The sequence below is a fragment of the Tachysurus fulvidraco genome, chromosome 12, assembly GCF_022655615.1.
Source record: "Tachysurus fulvidraco isolate hzauxx_2018 chromosome 12, HZAU_PFXX_2.0, whole genome shotgun sequence".
Classification (NCBI taxonomy): domain Eukaryota; kingdom Metazoa; phylum Chordata; class Actinopteri; order Siluriformes; family Bagridae; genus Tachysurus; species Tachysurus fulvidraco.
Genome location: NC_062529.1, coordinates 25,671,420 through 25,686,419, shown reverse-complemented (window position 1 = coordinate 25,686,419; position 15,000 = coordinate 25,671,420). Strand labels below are relative to the sequence as shown.

Here is a 15,000-nt window from a genome sequence, read left to right as displayed (position 1 = left end):
TTAGTAAAGTAAACACTACACATTAGTAAACACTCCACATTAGTAAACACTCCACATTAGTAAACACTCCATATTAGTAAACACTCCACATTAGTAACGTAAACACTACATATTAGTAAAGTAAACACTCCACATTAGTAAAGTAAACACTACACATTAGTAAAGTAAACACTACACATTAGTAAAGTAAACACTCCACATTAGTAAAGTAAACACTCCACATTAGTAAACACTCCACATTAGTAACGTAAACACTACATATTAGTAAAGTAAACACTCCACATTAGTAAACACTCCACATTAGTAAACACTACACATTAGTAAACACTACACATTAGTAAAGTAAACACTACACATTAGTAAACACTCCACATTAGTAAAGTAAACACTACACATTAGTAAACACTCCACATTAGTAAAGTAAACACTCCACATTAGTAGAGTAAACACTCCACATTAGTAACGTAAACACTCCACATTAGTAAAGTAAACACTACATATTAGTAAACACTCCACATTAGTAAAGTAAACACTACACATTAGTAAACACTACACATTAGTAAACACTACACATGAGTAAAGTAAACACTACACATTAGTAAAGTAAAAACTCCACATTAGTAAACACTACACATTAGTAAACACCACACATTAGTAAACACTACACAGTAGTAAACACTCCACATTAGTAAACACTACACATTAGTAAAGTAAACACTACACATTAGTAAAGTAAACACTACACATTAGTAAAGTAAACACTACACATTAGTAAACACTACACATTAGTAAAGTAAACACTACACATTAGTATAGTAAACACTCCACATTAGTAAACACTACACATTAGTAAAGTAAACACTCCACATTAGTAGAGTAAACACTCCACATTAGTAAAGTAAACACTACATATTAGTAAACACTCCACATTAGTAAAGTAAACACTACACATTAGTAAACACTACACATTAGTAAACACTACACATGAGTAAAGTAAACACTACACATTAGTAAAGTAAACACTACACATTAGTAAACACTCCACATTAGTAAAGTAAACACTCCACATTAGTAAACACTCCACATTAGTAACGTAAACACTCCACATTAGTAAACACTCCACATTAGTAAATGAAACACTCCACATTAGTAAACACTCCACATTAGTAAAGTAAACACTCCATATTAGTAAACACTCCACATTAGTAACGTAAACACTACATATTAGTAAAGTAAACACTCCACTTTAGTAAAGTAAACACTACACATTAGTAAAGTAAACACTCCACATTAGTAAACACTACACATTAGTATAGTAAACACTACACATTAGTAAAGTATACACTACACTTTAGTAAAGTATACACTTCAGATTAGTATACACTCCACTTTAGTAAAGTAAACACTACACATTAGTAAAGTAAACACTACACATTAGTAAAGTAAACACTACACATTAGTAAAGTAAACACTACACATTAGTAAAGTAAACACTACACATTAGTAAACACTACACATTAGTAAAGTAAACACTACACATTAGTAAAGTAAACACTACACATTAGTAAACACTACACATTAGTAAACACTACACATTAGTAAAGTAAACACTACATATTAGTAAAAACACTACACATTAGTAAAAACACTACACATTAGTAAACACTACACATTAGTGTGCAGGACTTTGCAAACACCTCAGTTGTAATACAATAAAACAATGATAATAAATGAAGTTTATTGTGATCCTGAGGTAAACTGTTAGCATTAGCATTACCTGTTAGCATTAGTCGTGTAAACACAGTGACATTAATCAGTGTAGAAACAGTGAGAAGTTTATAATAGCGACTTTAAAGCTCAGTGTGTGTGTGTGTGTGTGTGTGTGTGTGTGTGTGTGTGTGTGTGTGTGTGTGTATAACAGTGACTTTAAAGCTCAGTGTTTTTGTGTGAGTGTGTGTGTATAACAGTGACTTAAAAACAGTGACTTAAAAACAGTGACTTAAAAATTCTGTCTGTGTGTGTGTGTGTGTGTGTGTGTGTGTGTGTGTGTGTGTGTGTGTGTGTGTGTGTGTGTGTGTGTGTGTGTGTGTGTGTGTGTATAACAGTGTCTTTAAAGCTCAGTGTCTCACCTCAGGCCTGCTGCTCGGTGTTAACCGGCTAATCCGCTCCAACACACCCGCCGCTCTACAGCTCAATATTATATAAAGTAAATCTACACAACTCACACTAATAAAACCAGCGCATATTACATATGATTATATTTCATTATAATTATTTATTATCTGTTTATAAGCTGCATCCGCTCCACTATGACGCGCCATGAAAAATAATCCCCGCCTCTTCCGGACTCACGACTGACTAACCGGATAGACGTCATCCCAAAACGCTACTTTCAGATTATTAATTACAACTGAAAAATTAAATCATCTAAATAATAAATCGATTCGTTTCGTTTATTTGACAAATCACAAATTTATTAAATTATAAAAATTACTTTTGATGTAGTCACGTTTGCCTTGTGGCGATTGGCTGAGAGATGAAACAGTACCCGGATAAAACTGCGGCGTGTGATTGGTTAAATGACTCTGTTGCTTTATTGGATATGTAGTTCTTTATAACAGACTACAAAATAATCCCCTGCTTTACATTTTACAGTCAGTATTATAAAATGTCAGTAACATTGTTTTTAATTCTTACATTTTTACAGTTTTTACAGCTTACAGTTGTTGCTTCTCGACTTCATATTCATTATATAAACAATTCCAATCTGGTTTTCACCCATTTCTTAGCACTGAAACGGTTCTATTAAAAATTACAAATGATTTGTTTATAGCAGCTGATTCTGGTCTACTATCCGTCCTCCTGCCGCTTGATCTGAGCGCAGCTTTTGGTACAATTTCCCACAATATTCTTTTAGACAGGTTTTCCACTATTGGCATCACCAACACACCTTTGAAATGGTTTCATTCATATCTCTCCAGGGCTCTCCAGTTTTGAAGACAGGCAAGAGGGACATTTCCAACCCCCAGCAAACCCCCCACCCCCAAAAAATAAAAAAATAAAATCCTGTTTCACCGGGATCACTGAACACATTTTAACCAAATACTAAGTATTTGTTCGATTTCCAAATACTACTTGCATTAATGTGTGTGTTTGTTTGTGTGTGTGTGTGTGTGTGTGTGTGTGTGTGTGTGTGTGTGTGTGTGTGTGTGTGTGTGTGTGTGTGTGAGTGAGAGAGAGAGAGAGAGAGAGAGAGAGAGAGAGAGAGAGAGATATTATGACTGGTGGTGTTTATTGTAAGTGTTTGTTGCCTTTTTAGACTCCTTTATCATGTATAATGTTGCTCCCATATAAAACAGTCCAGCACAAGCCCAGACATTTTTAGGGTCATGATTGAGGACAATGTCCCGTCCAGAGACAAGCTGTTTCCTGTTGAGCTTTTGTTCAAACCCACCATCGTAAATACCCTCACTAATGAATATGTATATTTTTTTTCATTGCTTGTTGCATTAAATTTTACCAAGTTACAATAGTGCTATTTTCTGATTTTTTTGATTGGTTGATAAGTGTCAGGCTCAACTAAGAACTCCAGGGGAGACGCACTTTATTCCTGTCCGGTTCCATAGAGACAGCGGTGCGACTGATACATTTTGGCCGCTGCAGCTTATTAAATATATGATAAATAGTCAAAACGTTTTCTGTGTGAGAAATACGATGTGTGGCAGGAGAGCATGAGAAAAGACCCCAAATGTGTGACTGTCACTCACAATGCGTGACTCTGATCGCACAGTTTGTTCAACTAAAATCATTCACCTCTTCGGTAGTTTCCGTTACCACTGGTGTACCCCAGGGCTCTGTCCTGGGCCCCTTGTTATTTATTAATTACCTTTTACCCCTTGGACATATTTCCATAAACATTAGGTTAAGTTTTCATCGCTATGCTGCTGACACCCAGCTCTACCTTTCTACGAAACCACATTCCAAACTCCCACCATCTGCTCTTACTGATTGTCTCATCGACATAAAATCATGGTTTTCTGCAAACTTTCTTAAACTACATAGTAATAAAGCAGAATTTCTCATTATAGACACAAAATCTGTGCTTAACAAATTTTAAAATTTTCTTATTTCCATTGATGAATCTCTCATAGCTCCCTCATCTCAGGTTAAGAGTCTTGGTGTCATCTTTGATGGTAAACTTTTTTTACTTGTAAATAATGTTACTCGGGCTGCATACTTTCACCTTTCGAATATCAATAGGCTTCGTTCCTTTCTCACGACTCAATCAACCACCACTATTATCCACAGTCTAGTAACCTGCGGGCTTGATTATTGTAAGTCCCTTCTTATTGGGCTTCCTCACAAACCCTTCATAATCTGCAACTCCTTCAAAATTCTTCTGCCCGCATTATCACTCATACTTCCTCTATCCATCATATTACACCTGTTCTGGAACAGCTACAGTGGCTTCCCATTATTTTCCGTATAATGTATAAAACTCTTCTAACATTTAAAGCTATCCACAATCTTGCACCTTCCTATCTTCTCGATCTTCTCCATACTCCAACATTAACTCGCACTCTTAGATCCTCCTCTTCCACTCATTCCGTTGTACCCTCTGTCCGTCTTGTAAGTATGGGGAAAAGAGCTATCAAGTCGGGTCCCTGAGTCTCTGAGTCATTTAACTATGTCTGAGTCAAGACTCGAGTCATGAATGTCAAGTCAAAGTCAAGTCGAGTCTTTTTTAATATTTGTCAAGCAAGTCTCAAGTCTCAAATTTGTGACTTAAGTCATATGACTCGAGTCCCCCATCTCTGCTCTGACTTATTATCAGTCATTCTAATGTTATTACGGTTATTTGTAACCCTAACTTTAATGTCATTTACTTTAAGGAAATTCAGATAATTCTAATTAAATTATATTTTTTTGCTCCTTTTGTCATATTTACTTTGATGCACTTGGAGCTGCTTTGAAATGAAATAAAGAATCTAAAAGAAAAGAGCTTTAACGAGCAATTTCAGTGTGATGTTGCAGTTCTGGTTATGACCGCTAGATGGCTGCTGTCTGTAAAACACTTTACTGTCCACAGTAGGATTTGTGATTTGGTAACAGAACTAAAAAGCTCAGTGTTGGTATTAATGCCTCAATAATGCCTATAATAAATATTAATAGTAATAAGTGACACACACAGTGTCACTTTATATATCAAACAATCTGCATATAATTCTGTAAAATCCATCAGAAAACAACAGAATCACCAAAAAAATACAAATAACAGATCAAATGAAATTTCTATTTTTCTGTAATTCTATTTTTCATGAAAATCCTTGTTATTTGTCTTGTAAGACAGAACATTGTCTCTGATTAATTATACTTAACCATCTGTACTTTAAACTATAGTCTTATTTCACCTGGAGCTTTAACACATATACAAGAAATAAACAAAAGGATTCTGTGGCAAAAACAAACAAACAAATGAACACATTTTTAGATAGTTTCAAGATGTCTGGTCTTACCTGTAGCAATAATATAATATAATATAATATAATATAATATAATATAATATAATATAATATAATATAATATAATATAATATAATATAACATATGTTAGGCGAAGTGATGGAGGCGAAAGCCGAAGCACCAGCAAAACAGAGTTTAATGAACAGGAAGGCAGAGAAAACACACTGCACTGAAAACAATAACGGACACTGGAGTGGAGTGAATGCAGTGCTTATATAGGCAAGTGTAATGAGGAGCAGGTGTGCGAGATCAGTACGTTGGCGATGAGCTCTGAGCGGGTGGGGCTTACACGGGAGAAGAAGCAGGGTGCTCCCTGACACCACCCCCTTCCCCAGGGGCGGCACCAGACGCCCTGACCCGGCGACGAGGCCAGCTACTCGCCCAGGGCGCCGAGCAGCGTGGATGTGAAGCATGGAACTCCACCAGCAGCACCAGATCCAGCACATTTCGCTGAGCCACCCATGACCACTCTTCTGGACTATACCCCTCCCAGTCCACCAGGTACTCAGGCCACCCCTGCGCCGCCTAGAATACAGAACCTTCATCACCGCATAGATACCGGGCTGGTCCATGATTTCTGGCTGTGCGGGTGCCGCGGGGCCACCTGAGGGGCGAGAGGCAGGAGAGGCACAAGATTTGAGCAGGGACACATAGAAGGTAGGGTGAATGCGGTACCTTGGTGGCAGTTCTAGCCGGTAGGACATGTCGTTGACCGTTGTTTTGAAGGGCCAAATGAAACGAGGGTTCAACTTGTGACAGGGCAACTTCAGCTTCAGTTCCTTGGTGGCTAGCCCCACCAGGTCCCCGGAACGCAAGCGCAGCGATTCCAGACGCCATGTGTTGGCGTGTCGGCGGGTGTTGCGGAGGCCTCGATGCAGCTGGGTGTGTGCAGACTCCCAAACACTACTACTCACCCGGAACCAGGAATTGACTGCAGGCATGTTGCTAGGTGTCCGACCAAGGGAACAGGGGCGGTTGGAACCCCAACACACACTGAAAAGGGGTGAGTCCTGTAGTGTCCTGGCGGAGTGAGTTCTGGACATACTCGGCCCACGGCAGAAACCGACACCACTCCCCTTGATCCTGGCCGCAGTAGGTTCTCAAATAACTGCTCAGTTCCTGGATCTTTCTCTTGGCCTGACCGTTGAACTGCGGGTGGTATCCTGATGTTAGGTTCACGGACACCCCCAGGAGTTTGAAGAACGCTCTCCAGACCCGAGACGTGAACTGAGGCCCTCTATCTGAGACAATCTCCTCGGGGAGTCCGAAGTTCCAGAAGACATGATGGAACAGGGCTTCCACTGTCTTGAGGGCAGTCGGCAGGCTCTTCATGGGAATGAAGCGGCAGGCCTTAGAGAATCAGTCTACCACCACCAGGATGCAGGTGTGGCCCTCCGACCGGGGCAAATCCGTCACGAAATCGATTCCCAGGTGAGACCAGGGACGCTGAGGGACAGGGAGCGGCATTAGCTTGCCCACGGGCAGGTGGCGCGGGACCTTGGAGATGGCGCAGGTGGGGCATTCCTGCATGTACCGTGTGACCTCCTCCATCATGCCTGGCCACCAGTATTGCGCTTGGACGAGCTGGACCACTTTCCACCCGGGTGGCTTGTGCCCGGTCCCTCGTGGACTGATCTGATGAGGCCGCGTCGGCAGGAGGTTGGGACGAAGACACGTCCTTCCGGGCACCCCACAGGCATGGACTCGTGGAGCGATGCTGTGCGAATCTTGCGAATCTCTCCCAAACGATGGGCCCCAGGATGAGCGCCGGAGGAAGGATGGGTTCCGGGTCACTGGGTTCGTCCGGCCCATACATCCGGGATAGGGCATCGGCCTTGCCGGTGATGTGGAACCAGAACCTGGTGAAAAAGAGGGCCCAGCGTGCCTGTCGGGGGTTGAGTCTCCGCGCCTGTTGTAAGTACTGGAGGTTCTTGTGATCAGTGACCACGGTGAACGGGTGATCGGCTCCCTCCAGCCAGTGTCTCCATTCATCCAGGGCCAGCTTGATGGCCAGAAGCTCACAGTTGCCGATGTCGTAGTTCTGTTCAGCTGCGGAGAGCTTGGGGGAGAAGAAAGCACATGGGTGGAGCTGAGCAGGGGTTCACCGAGTGATGGAGTGTCCCTGTGATCCGCAGTACAGGCATCTCCCCGTGGCCAGGCGGTGGTTTCTTTCTCTCCGGGACAGTCTCTAGGAGCCCAGCTGCCTGGGTTCGACATCCGGGGCAGCCATTGCCCCTTGCAGAGCTCCCGTTGAGTAAAAGTGGGAGCGGGATGGCAGGCGGCCAGGCGCTGAGAGAGCCCGATGGATTTCTGGATGAAGCTCTCCAGCCCCACTGTATCCTCATGCACCGCCATGGCCTGCTTGATCTCTGGATTCAATCCCAGCCAATAAATGCTGAGCAGCGCTGACTCATTCCAGCCACAAGATGCCGCCAGGGTGCAGAAACGGAGGCTGTAATCCGTAATGCTGTCGTTCCCCTAACGTAAGCTGAGCAGCTGGTCGGCCGCAATGAGGACGCCGGAGGAGGCGCAAAACTCTTCCAGGAAGTGCGTGGTGAACCCACGTAAGATTGTGTAGCCGGGCTAGCGGCATCCCACAGCGATTGTGCCCAGAAGAGGAGGGAAATGAAGAACACTACCTTGGATTGTTCGGTGGGGAATCGCTGTGGTTGCATCTCAATGTATAGATTCACCTGGAGCTGAAAACTGGGGCGTACACGGGAGAAGAAGCAGGGTGCTCCCTGACAATATAATATAATATAATGTATTTGTAATGTGTCTGTCTGTGTTTTCCCCTTGTTTCTGTCTGCCGTCTCTCCCTGATGTTAATTGTTGACACCGCCCACCTATCTGTTACCATGGACACTAATTACATTCATTCTCTTCCCCAGGTGTTTTGTCTTAGTCCTTGTCTGTCTCTGTTTTGTGATTGGTTCTCGTTCTCCATATATACTCTGTCTGTTCACTTCAATGTGGTTGGTCGTTTTTGGTGTTGGTGTGTGCATGTCCATGTTCCCGTTTCCTGTTTGTTCCGCGTTGCCTGCCTGTTTGTTTGTGTCTTGTTTAGTAAAAACCTTTAAAACTGCATTTGGATCCTCAATCGCCTGTGTCTCACCGTGTCACATCGTGACAGAACGACCAACCTCCAATGGATCCAGCAGAACTCCTGTTCTGCCTACGTCAGGAGGACGCCCCAGTTGAGGAGTACACGGAGGTATTCTTGGACCTGTGCAGCGAGGTCAATTTCGATGAGAAGGCGCTCAAAGACATTTTTAAGCACGGACTAAGGGAGATCCTGCGGTATTTGATGCCGTCTACCAGAGAAATAAAGACATTCTCGGAGTTCGTCAACTTGGCGTTGCTCCTGGACGGGTCCACGCTGAGCGTGAACACTGTAGAGACGGAAGCCGGCCGTAAGTATTTTTTGGGGGGGGGCAGCAAGCATCGGGATCCGTGGGCCACAGAGTGGAATCAGCCACGGACGCCCGAATGCTCCACAGGGCCTCCGCCCAGACCAGTCCCGTGCACATCCGTGATTGAGCCAGTTCCCATGGCTACCGTACCGGCGAGCTCGGCTGAGGTCCGTGCTAACTGGCTGGTCTCCAAACTGGCGGATACCCCGATGAGGTCGGCTCGGGCGGCCGGCATCCCTAAGCCGCCAGCTGGACCAGCCGGGTCGCCGGAACCAGCCGGGTCGCCGGAACCGACCGGGTCGATGGAATCTGCCGAACCGACCGGTTCGACGGAACCTGCCGAACCGACCGGGTCGACGGAACCGACCGGGTCGACGGAACCTGCCGAACCGACCGGGTCGACGGAACCGACCGGACCGACCGGGTCGACGGAACCGACCGGGCCGAAGGAACCTGCCGAACCGACCGGGTCGACGGAACCGGCCGAGCTGACGGAACCAGCCGAATCGGCCGGGTCGACCGAAATGACTGAGTCAGAGGACGCCATCATGACACCCAAACTACCTGAACTCTCTGCCTGGCCTGAACCTATGCATGTTTCTGTTTTCCTGTGTTTTGCTTCACTGGACTTGCCAGCCCTTCTACCTCCTGTCCCTGTTCATAGGCCCAAAGCACCACCCTGGCTGCCAACTCCGTTCCGGTCTCTGGCTCCGCCTCCAGCACCACCCTGGTCCCCGGTCCTGCTCTGGTCTCTGGCTCCGCCTCCAGCCACCACCCTGGTCTCCGGTCCTTCTCTGGTCTCTGGCTCCGCCTCCAGCACCACCCTGGTCTCCGGTCCTGCTCTGGTCTCTGGCTCCGCCTCCAGCACCACCCTGGGCTCTGGTCCTGCTCTGGCCTCCGGCTCCGCCTCCAGCACCACCCTGGTCTCCGGTCCTGCTCTGGTCTCTGGCTCCGCCTCCAGCACCGCCCTGGTCTCCGGTCCTGCTCTGGTCTCTGGCTCCGCCTCCAGCACCGCCCTGGTCTCCGGTCCTGCTCTGGTCTCTGGCTCCGCCTCCAGCACCGCCCTGGTCTCCGGTCCTGCTCTGGTCTCTGGCTCCGCCTCCAGCACCGCCCTGGTCTCCGGTCCTGCTCTGGTCTCTGGCTCTGCCTCCGGCGCCGCCCTGGCCTCCTGTTCTCCCGGCGCCGCCCTGGCCTCCTGTTCTCCCGGCGCCGCCCTGGCCTCCTGCTCTGCCGGCGCCGCCCTGGCCTCCTGCTCTGCCGGCGCCGCCCTGGCCTCCGGCTCTGCCGGCGCAACCCCGGCCTCCTGCTCGGCGGGCGCCACCACTATACGAACCCGACCCGCCCTCCCACCCTGGTTGCGCCTTCGCGCCACCCGCCTGAACTGGGTTTTGTGGACTTGGGAGCGTCTGGAAGCCGCTCGTAGGGGGGGGGCTCTGTAATGTGTCTGTCTGTGTTTTCCCCTTGTTTCTGTCTGCCGTCTCTCCCTGATGTTAATTGTTGACACCGCCCACCTATCTGTTACCATGGACACTAATTACATTCATTCTCTTCCCCAGGTGTTTTGTCTTAGTCCTTGTCTGTCTCTGTTTTGTGATTGGTTCTCGTTCTCCATATATACTCTGTCTGTTCACTTCAATGTGGTTGGTCGTTTTTGGTGTTGGTGTGTGCATGTCCGTGTTCCCGTTTCCTGTTTGTTCCGCGTTGCCTGCCTGTTTGTTTGTGTCTTGTTTAGTAAAAACCTTTAAAACTGCATTTGGATCCTCAATCGCCTGTGTCTCACCGTGTCACATCGTGACAGTATTATATTATAATATAATATTATAAATAATAATAACAATAAATTATTATTATTATAGTATAATTATATTATTATATTCTTTTTTGATTATTATATTCTATTATACTATATTATATCATTGTTATTATTATCATTATTATACTATTTTATTATATCATTGTTATTTTTATTATTATATTCTATTATTATTAAAATATTATTGACTCAAAGTAAAAAAAAATCTGTTCCAAATAAAAAAAACACACAATCCAGCTCAGTATTTAACTTTTTAATAAGACAAATAATAAGCAAAAATATTTAAATACATCAGACAAAATTCAACTTATTTAAAAAAAAAAAACTGTGTAAAATCCAGCAAAAAGTTCCATGTGCTCAGGCAGAGAATTCTTTTTTTAATTAATATTCCATTTATCTTAAAAAAAACAAAACACAACAGTATCTAAAGTATTAAAAGTTTTATTATTAAACCATAAACAATAATAATGTTTTAATTCAACACTTTTTAAACAAATACTATAAAAGAAAATAAAATCTTGCATCTCATCATGCATTTTAAAGCGGAGCTTCACCGTCATCGGTGACTCGTCTCATCTCGGATGGAGGGTCGAGGTCAAGGGTCGATCTCCATGGGAACAACCGTGAGAGGGACGTCCTCATTACCACGGCGAACGATGATGTTCAACACGGAGTGCGTGTTAACTACAGCACTGACATCAGCAGACGAGGAAATCTGTACGCCGTTAACCGAGATGATGATGTCACTCTCCTTCACTCCTCCTCTACACACACAGGGGGGGGGGGGGTGTTAAAAGATAAGAGACGTAAAAGATGATTATATTAAAGTTAAGTCTTATCACAGGTTTGTCACAGTGAACACGTCTGTGTGTTGACTGATGTTACAGACTGATGTAGCCGTGTTTGATCCGTCACTGAGTCCCGGTGCTGCACCACCATCCTGAAGTGTGTGTGTGTGTGTGTGTGTGTGTGTGTGTGTGTGTGTGTGTGTGTGTGTGTGTGTGTGTGTGTGTGTGTGTGTACAAGCAGGTCATCACCTCATGCTTTATTACGCTAACAGTTACACTGGAGTTCAGTGTGATCCTGAGGGCTGAGGTTGTAGAACTTAAGTGAAAAGGATTAAGAATAATAAAGACTAAATGGTAAACACACGCACACACACACACACACACACACACACACACACACACACACACACACACACACACACACACCACACACCACACACACACGTAAATTGTGGTCACAAAATAATGAGCTGGAGGATTCTTTAAGCATGAATAAATGTGGGTCAGAGAGGATGTGTGTGTGTGTGTGTGTGTGTGTGTGTGTGTGTGTGTGTGTGTGTGTGTGTGTGTGTGTGTGCTAGCTACTGAGGTAGGAGTGTAATAAAAATGGGAAACATGTGCGGTGTGGTGGTGCCAAAGATAACATCTCTCATGCAGTCTGAAGCCAATAAAATGACACTGGCTGTGTTCCAATACTGCATTTGATCTCCCTTTATTCACTAACCCTCAGATTAAGGGCACTTGTGTTACCCCAGCACAGCGCTAATCCGGTCCTTTACTTCTTCAACATGGCAGACTAACATATACAAGGAGCCATGAAATATACCATCATCTGCAACACTAATGAATTCATGCTGATTTTTATTTCTCTTTTATTTGTCTTTTTATTGGACCGAAGGCTAGTTTAGCGGCTGCTTAGCAAGCTAGCTGTTCAGAAGAAAACGCTGCTCAGTTAGCTACGTTTCTCTCTGTGGAGAAGTTTAAGTTTTTAGTGTAGAGGTTTTTAACAATTTAACTGTAAATGAACAAAAACGTTTAATATTAGCAAAATTTAATCTGAAAATGATTTTAAAAAAAAAAACATGAGGAAAAAGTACATCTCAATTCCTGTATTAATATAAACATTAGCAATAACCTGAACGTTTACCACTAGATAGTGTTAGAAAGCTGAACAGCAGGAAAAAGTATTCTAGGTTTCTATTAACCTCGGTACAAATCAACACCATAGTTACTGCACATTCGCAGGTTAGCTAAAGTCAAAACTTTCTTAAGCAGGAAAAGTTTTGAAACAGTTTCAACGCTTTTTTCTTTCATTCATTCATTCATTCATTCATGCATTCATTCATTCATTTCCTACCGCTTATCCAAACTTCTCAGGTCACGGGGAGCCTGTGCCTATCTCAGGCGTCATCGGGCATCGAGGCAGGATACACCCTGGACGGAGTGCCAACCCATCACAGGGCACACACACACACTCTCATTCACTCACACACACACTCACACACTACGGACAATTTTCCAGAGATGCCAATCAACCTACCATGCATGTCTTTGGACCGGGGGAGGAAACCGGAGTACCCGGAGGAAACCCCCGAGGCACGGGGAGAACATGCAAACTCCACACACACGAGGCGGAGGCGGGAATCGAACCGCCAACCCTGGAGGTGTGAGGCGAACCTGCTAACCACTAAGCCACCGTGACCCCCTCAACTCGACTTGACTACTGCCACGCAACTGCTATAATTTTTCACACAATTCTAATATATAAATGTATTTATTCAGTAAATGAGATTTAGCTTTTTGTTCTCTTTCAGTTCTGCTAAGATGTAAAGCTATCAACAACATAATCTGTAGCTTGGCAAAAACATCAATACTAGCTACAGTCTAAATTTCAAAAAAACTCGGAATATTAGCAAAAATGCTAAATTTAGCAAAACTCTGAACATGAGCTTATACACTAAATGCTTGCTGTTTTCTCCACTCTGAATTTATAGTGAAATATTTTATATATATGTGTCATAAAAAAAAGTCGGTAACGTGTTTTATCAAATACGGTGAAGCAGCTCGGCGTTACGGGAGTTGGAGTTTTCTCATCACTCACACTGCTGCTGGAGTTCTGGAGATGACCTCGACCACGTAAGCGCCGGACGTGACGTCAGGAAAATCGCCCAGCTTCTCTTTCAGCTCCTTCATGAGCCTGAGGAGAGGATAGCGTCATGTTATGTGGCATTACGTAACAGCTGTTAAAGGATTAGCGTAGTAGCTAATAATTCTTGCTAACTGTAAAGTAATGTGTGGTGAATGTAGTTTGGTGCTCATGAAAAATAATAAAAACTATCTTTGTGTTTGTACATTAGCCGGTGCATGAATATGTCGATTGGATATTCAAGCGAATGTTTTTATAAATGAATAAATAAATAAATCAATAACACTGCGTATCCACTCACCCGGGCGTCAGTGACATCATTCGAATCCCGATGTATTTCTTCTTAGCTGTTACTCGACCTGTAAAACACCACCTCGTTTTAATTCCCTGACAAAACAAGCCATGTTGTGGATAAAAGCTGTTGTTTTTCTCATGGTATGCAGCATGTGTTTGAGTTTTGTGACCTCTGGCCTGTCTGTCGTACGACTCGGTGAGAAATTCTCTGATCTTGTCAGATGGAATGGCGAAGGAGATCCCTGCCGTCACCTTCAGAGTGTTTATTCCGATCACTTCTCCGTCCTGTAGATCACAGTACACTCATACACCCTATAAGTACATATTTACACTCACCATGCCGCTCTGACCCTTTTGGCCTTCCGCATGCTGCCCACCTTCTTCCAGCTTCCAGGCTTTGAAGTTTCCTTATATGGTCATAAGTTATTGTTCTTGTTTTCTCGTTAGCGTCACCTGTTCCTTATTTCCTGCTTTCTTATGTAAACTTTCTCTCACCATCTGTACAGTCACATGTTTCTTACTGCTTTACTAAACTGTCTGTCTTTCTGCCTAACAGCTGCCTTTGTCTGATGCTTTTCTGACTGTTATATATCTGTGTTTAATAACTGTCTGTCTGTCTGTGATAGCTGTCTGTCTGTCTGTCTGTATGTATGCAATACTGTACAACTATTAGTTGATAACTGTCTGTCTGTGATAACCGTCTGTCTGTCTGTATGTGATACGCCTATGTTTTTGATATCTGACTGTCTGTGATAGCTGTCTGTCTGTCTGTGATAGCTGTCTGTCTGTCTGTGATAGCTATAGCTGTCTGTCTGTCTGTGATAGCTGTCTGTCTGTCTGTGATAGCTGTCTGTCTGTCTGTGATAACCGTCTGTCTGTCTGTCTGTGATACGCCTATGTTTTTTATATCTAACTGTCTGTGATAGCTGACTGACTGTCTGTGATAGCTGTCTGTCTGTCTGTGATAGCTGTCTGTCTGTCTTTGATAGCTGTCTGTCTCTCTTTGATAGCTGTCTGTCTGTCT

At 44.1% G+C, this 15,000-nt stretch overlaps 2 protein-coding genes across 6 annotated transcripts in view; both read right to left on the bottom strand.

The window, feature by feature from the left end:
- LOC113641437 (wings apart-like protein homolog) overlaps positions 1–2,362 on the bottom strand; it is a 19,088-nt gene extending 16,726 nt beyond the window's left edge. For all 4 annotated transcript variants that reach the window (XM_027144112.2, XM_027144115.2, XM_027144114.2 and 1 more), the window contains exon 1: positions 2,130–2,362. The gene's annotated coding sequence lies outside the window, so the exon portion shown is untranslated. The remainder of the gene's footprint in view (positions 1–2,129) is intronic.
- Positions 2,363–11,076: 8,714 nt separating this feature from the next.
- LOC113641410 (serine protease HTRA1A-like) overlaps positions 11,077–15,000 on the bottom strand; it is an 18,372-nt gene continuing 14,448 nt past the window's right edge. The window contains exons 6-9 of one of the 2 annotated variants that reach the window (XM_027144074.2): positions 14,147–14,261; positions 13,984–14,041; positions 13,638–13,733; positions 11,079–11,512 (exon numbers count right to left, since the gene is read on the bottom strand). In XM_027144074.2, the coding sequence (XP_026999875.2) occupies positions 11,344–11,512; positions 13,638–13,733; positions 13,984–14,041; positions 14,147–14,261 (438 nt within the window). In that variant the 3' untranslated portion in view covers positions 11,079–11,343. Of the gene's footprint in view, positions 11,513–13,637; positions 13,734–13,983; positions 14,262–15,000 lie in introns of both variants that reach the window. The other variant, XM_027144072.2, reaches the window with a different exon arrangement.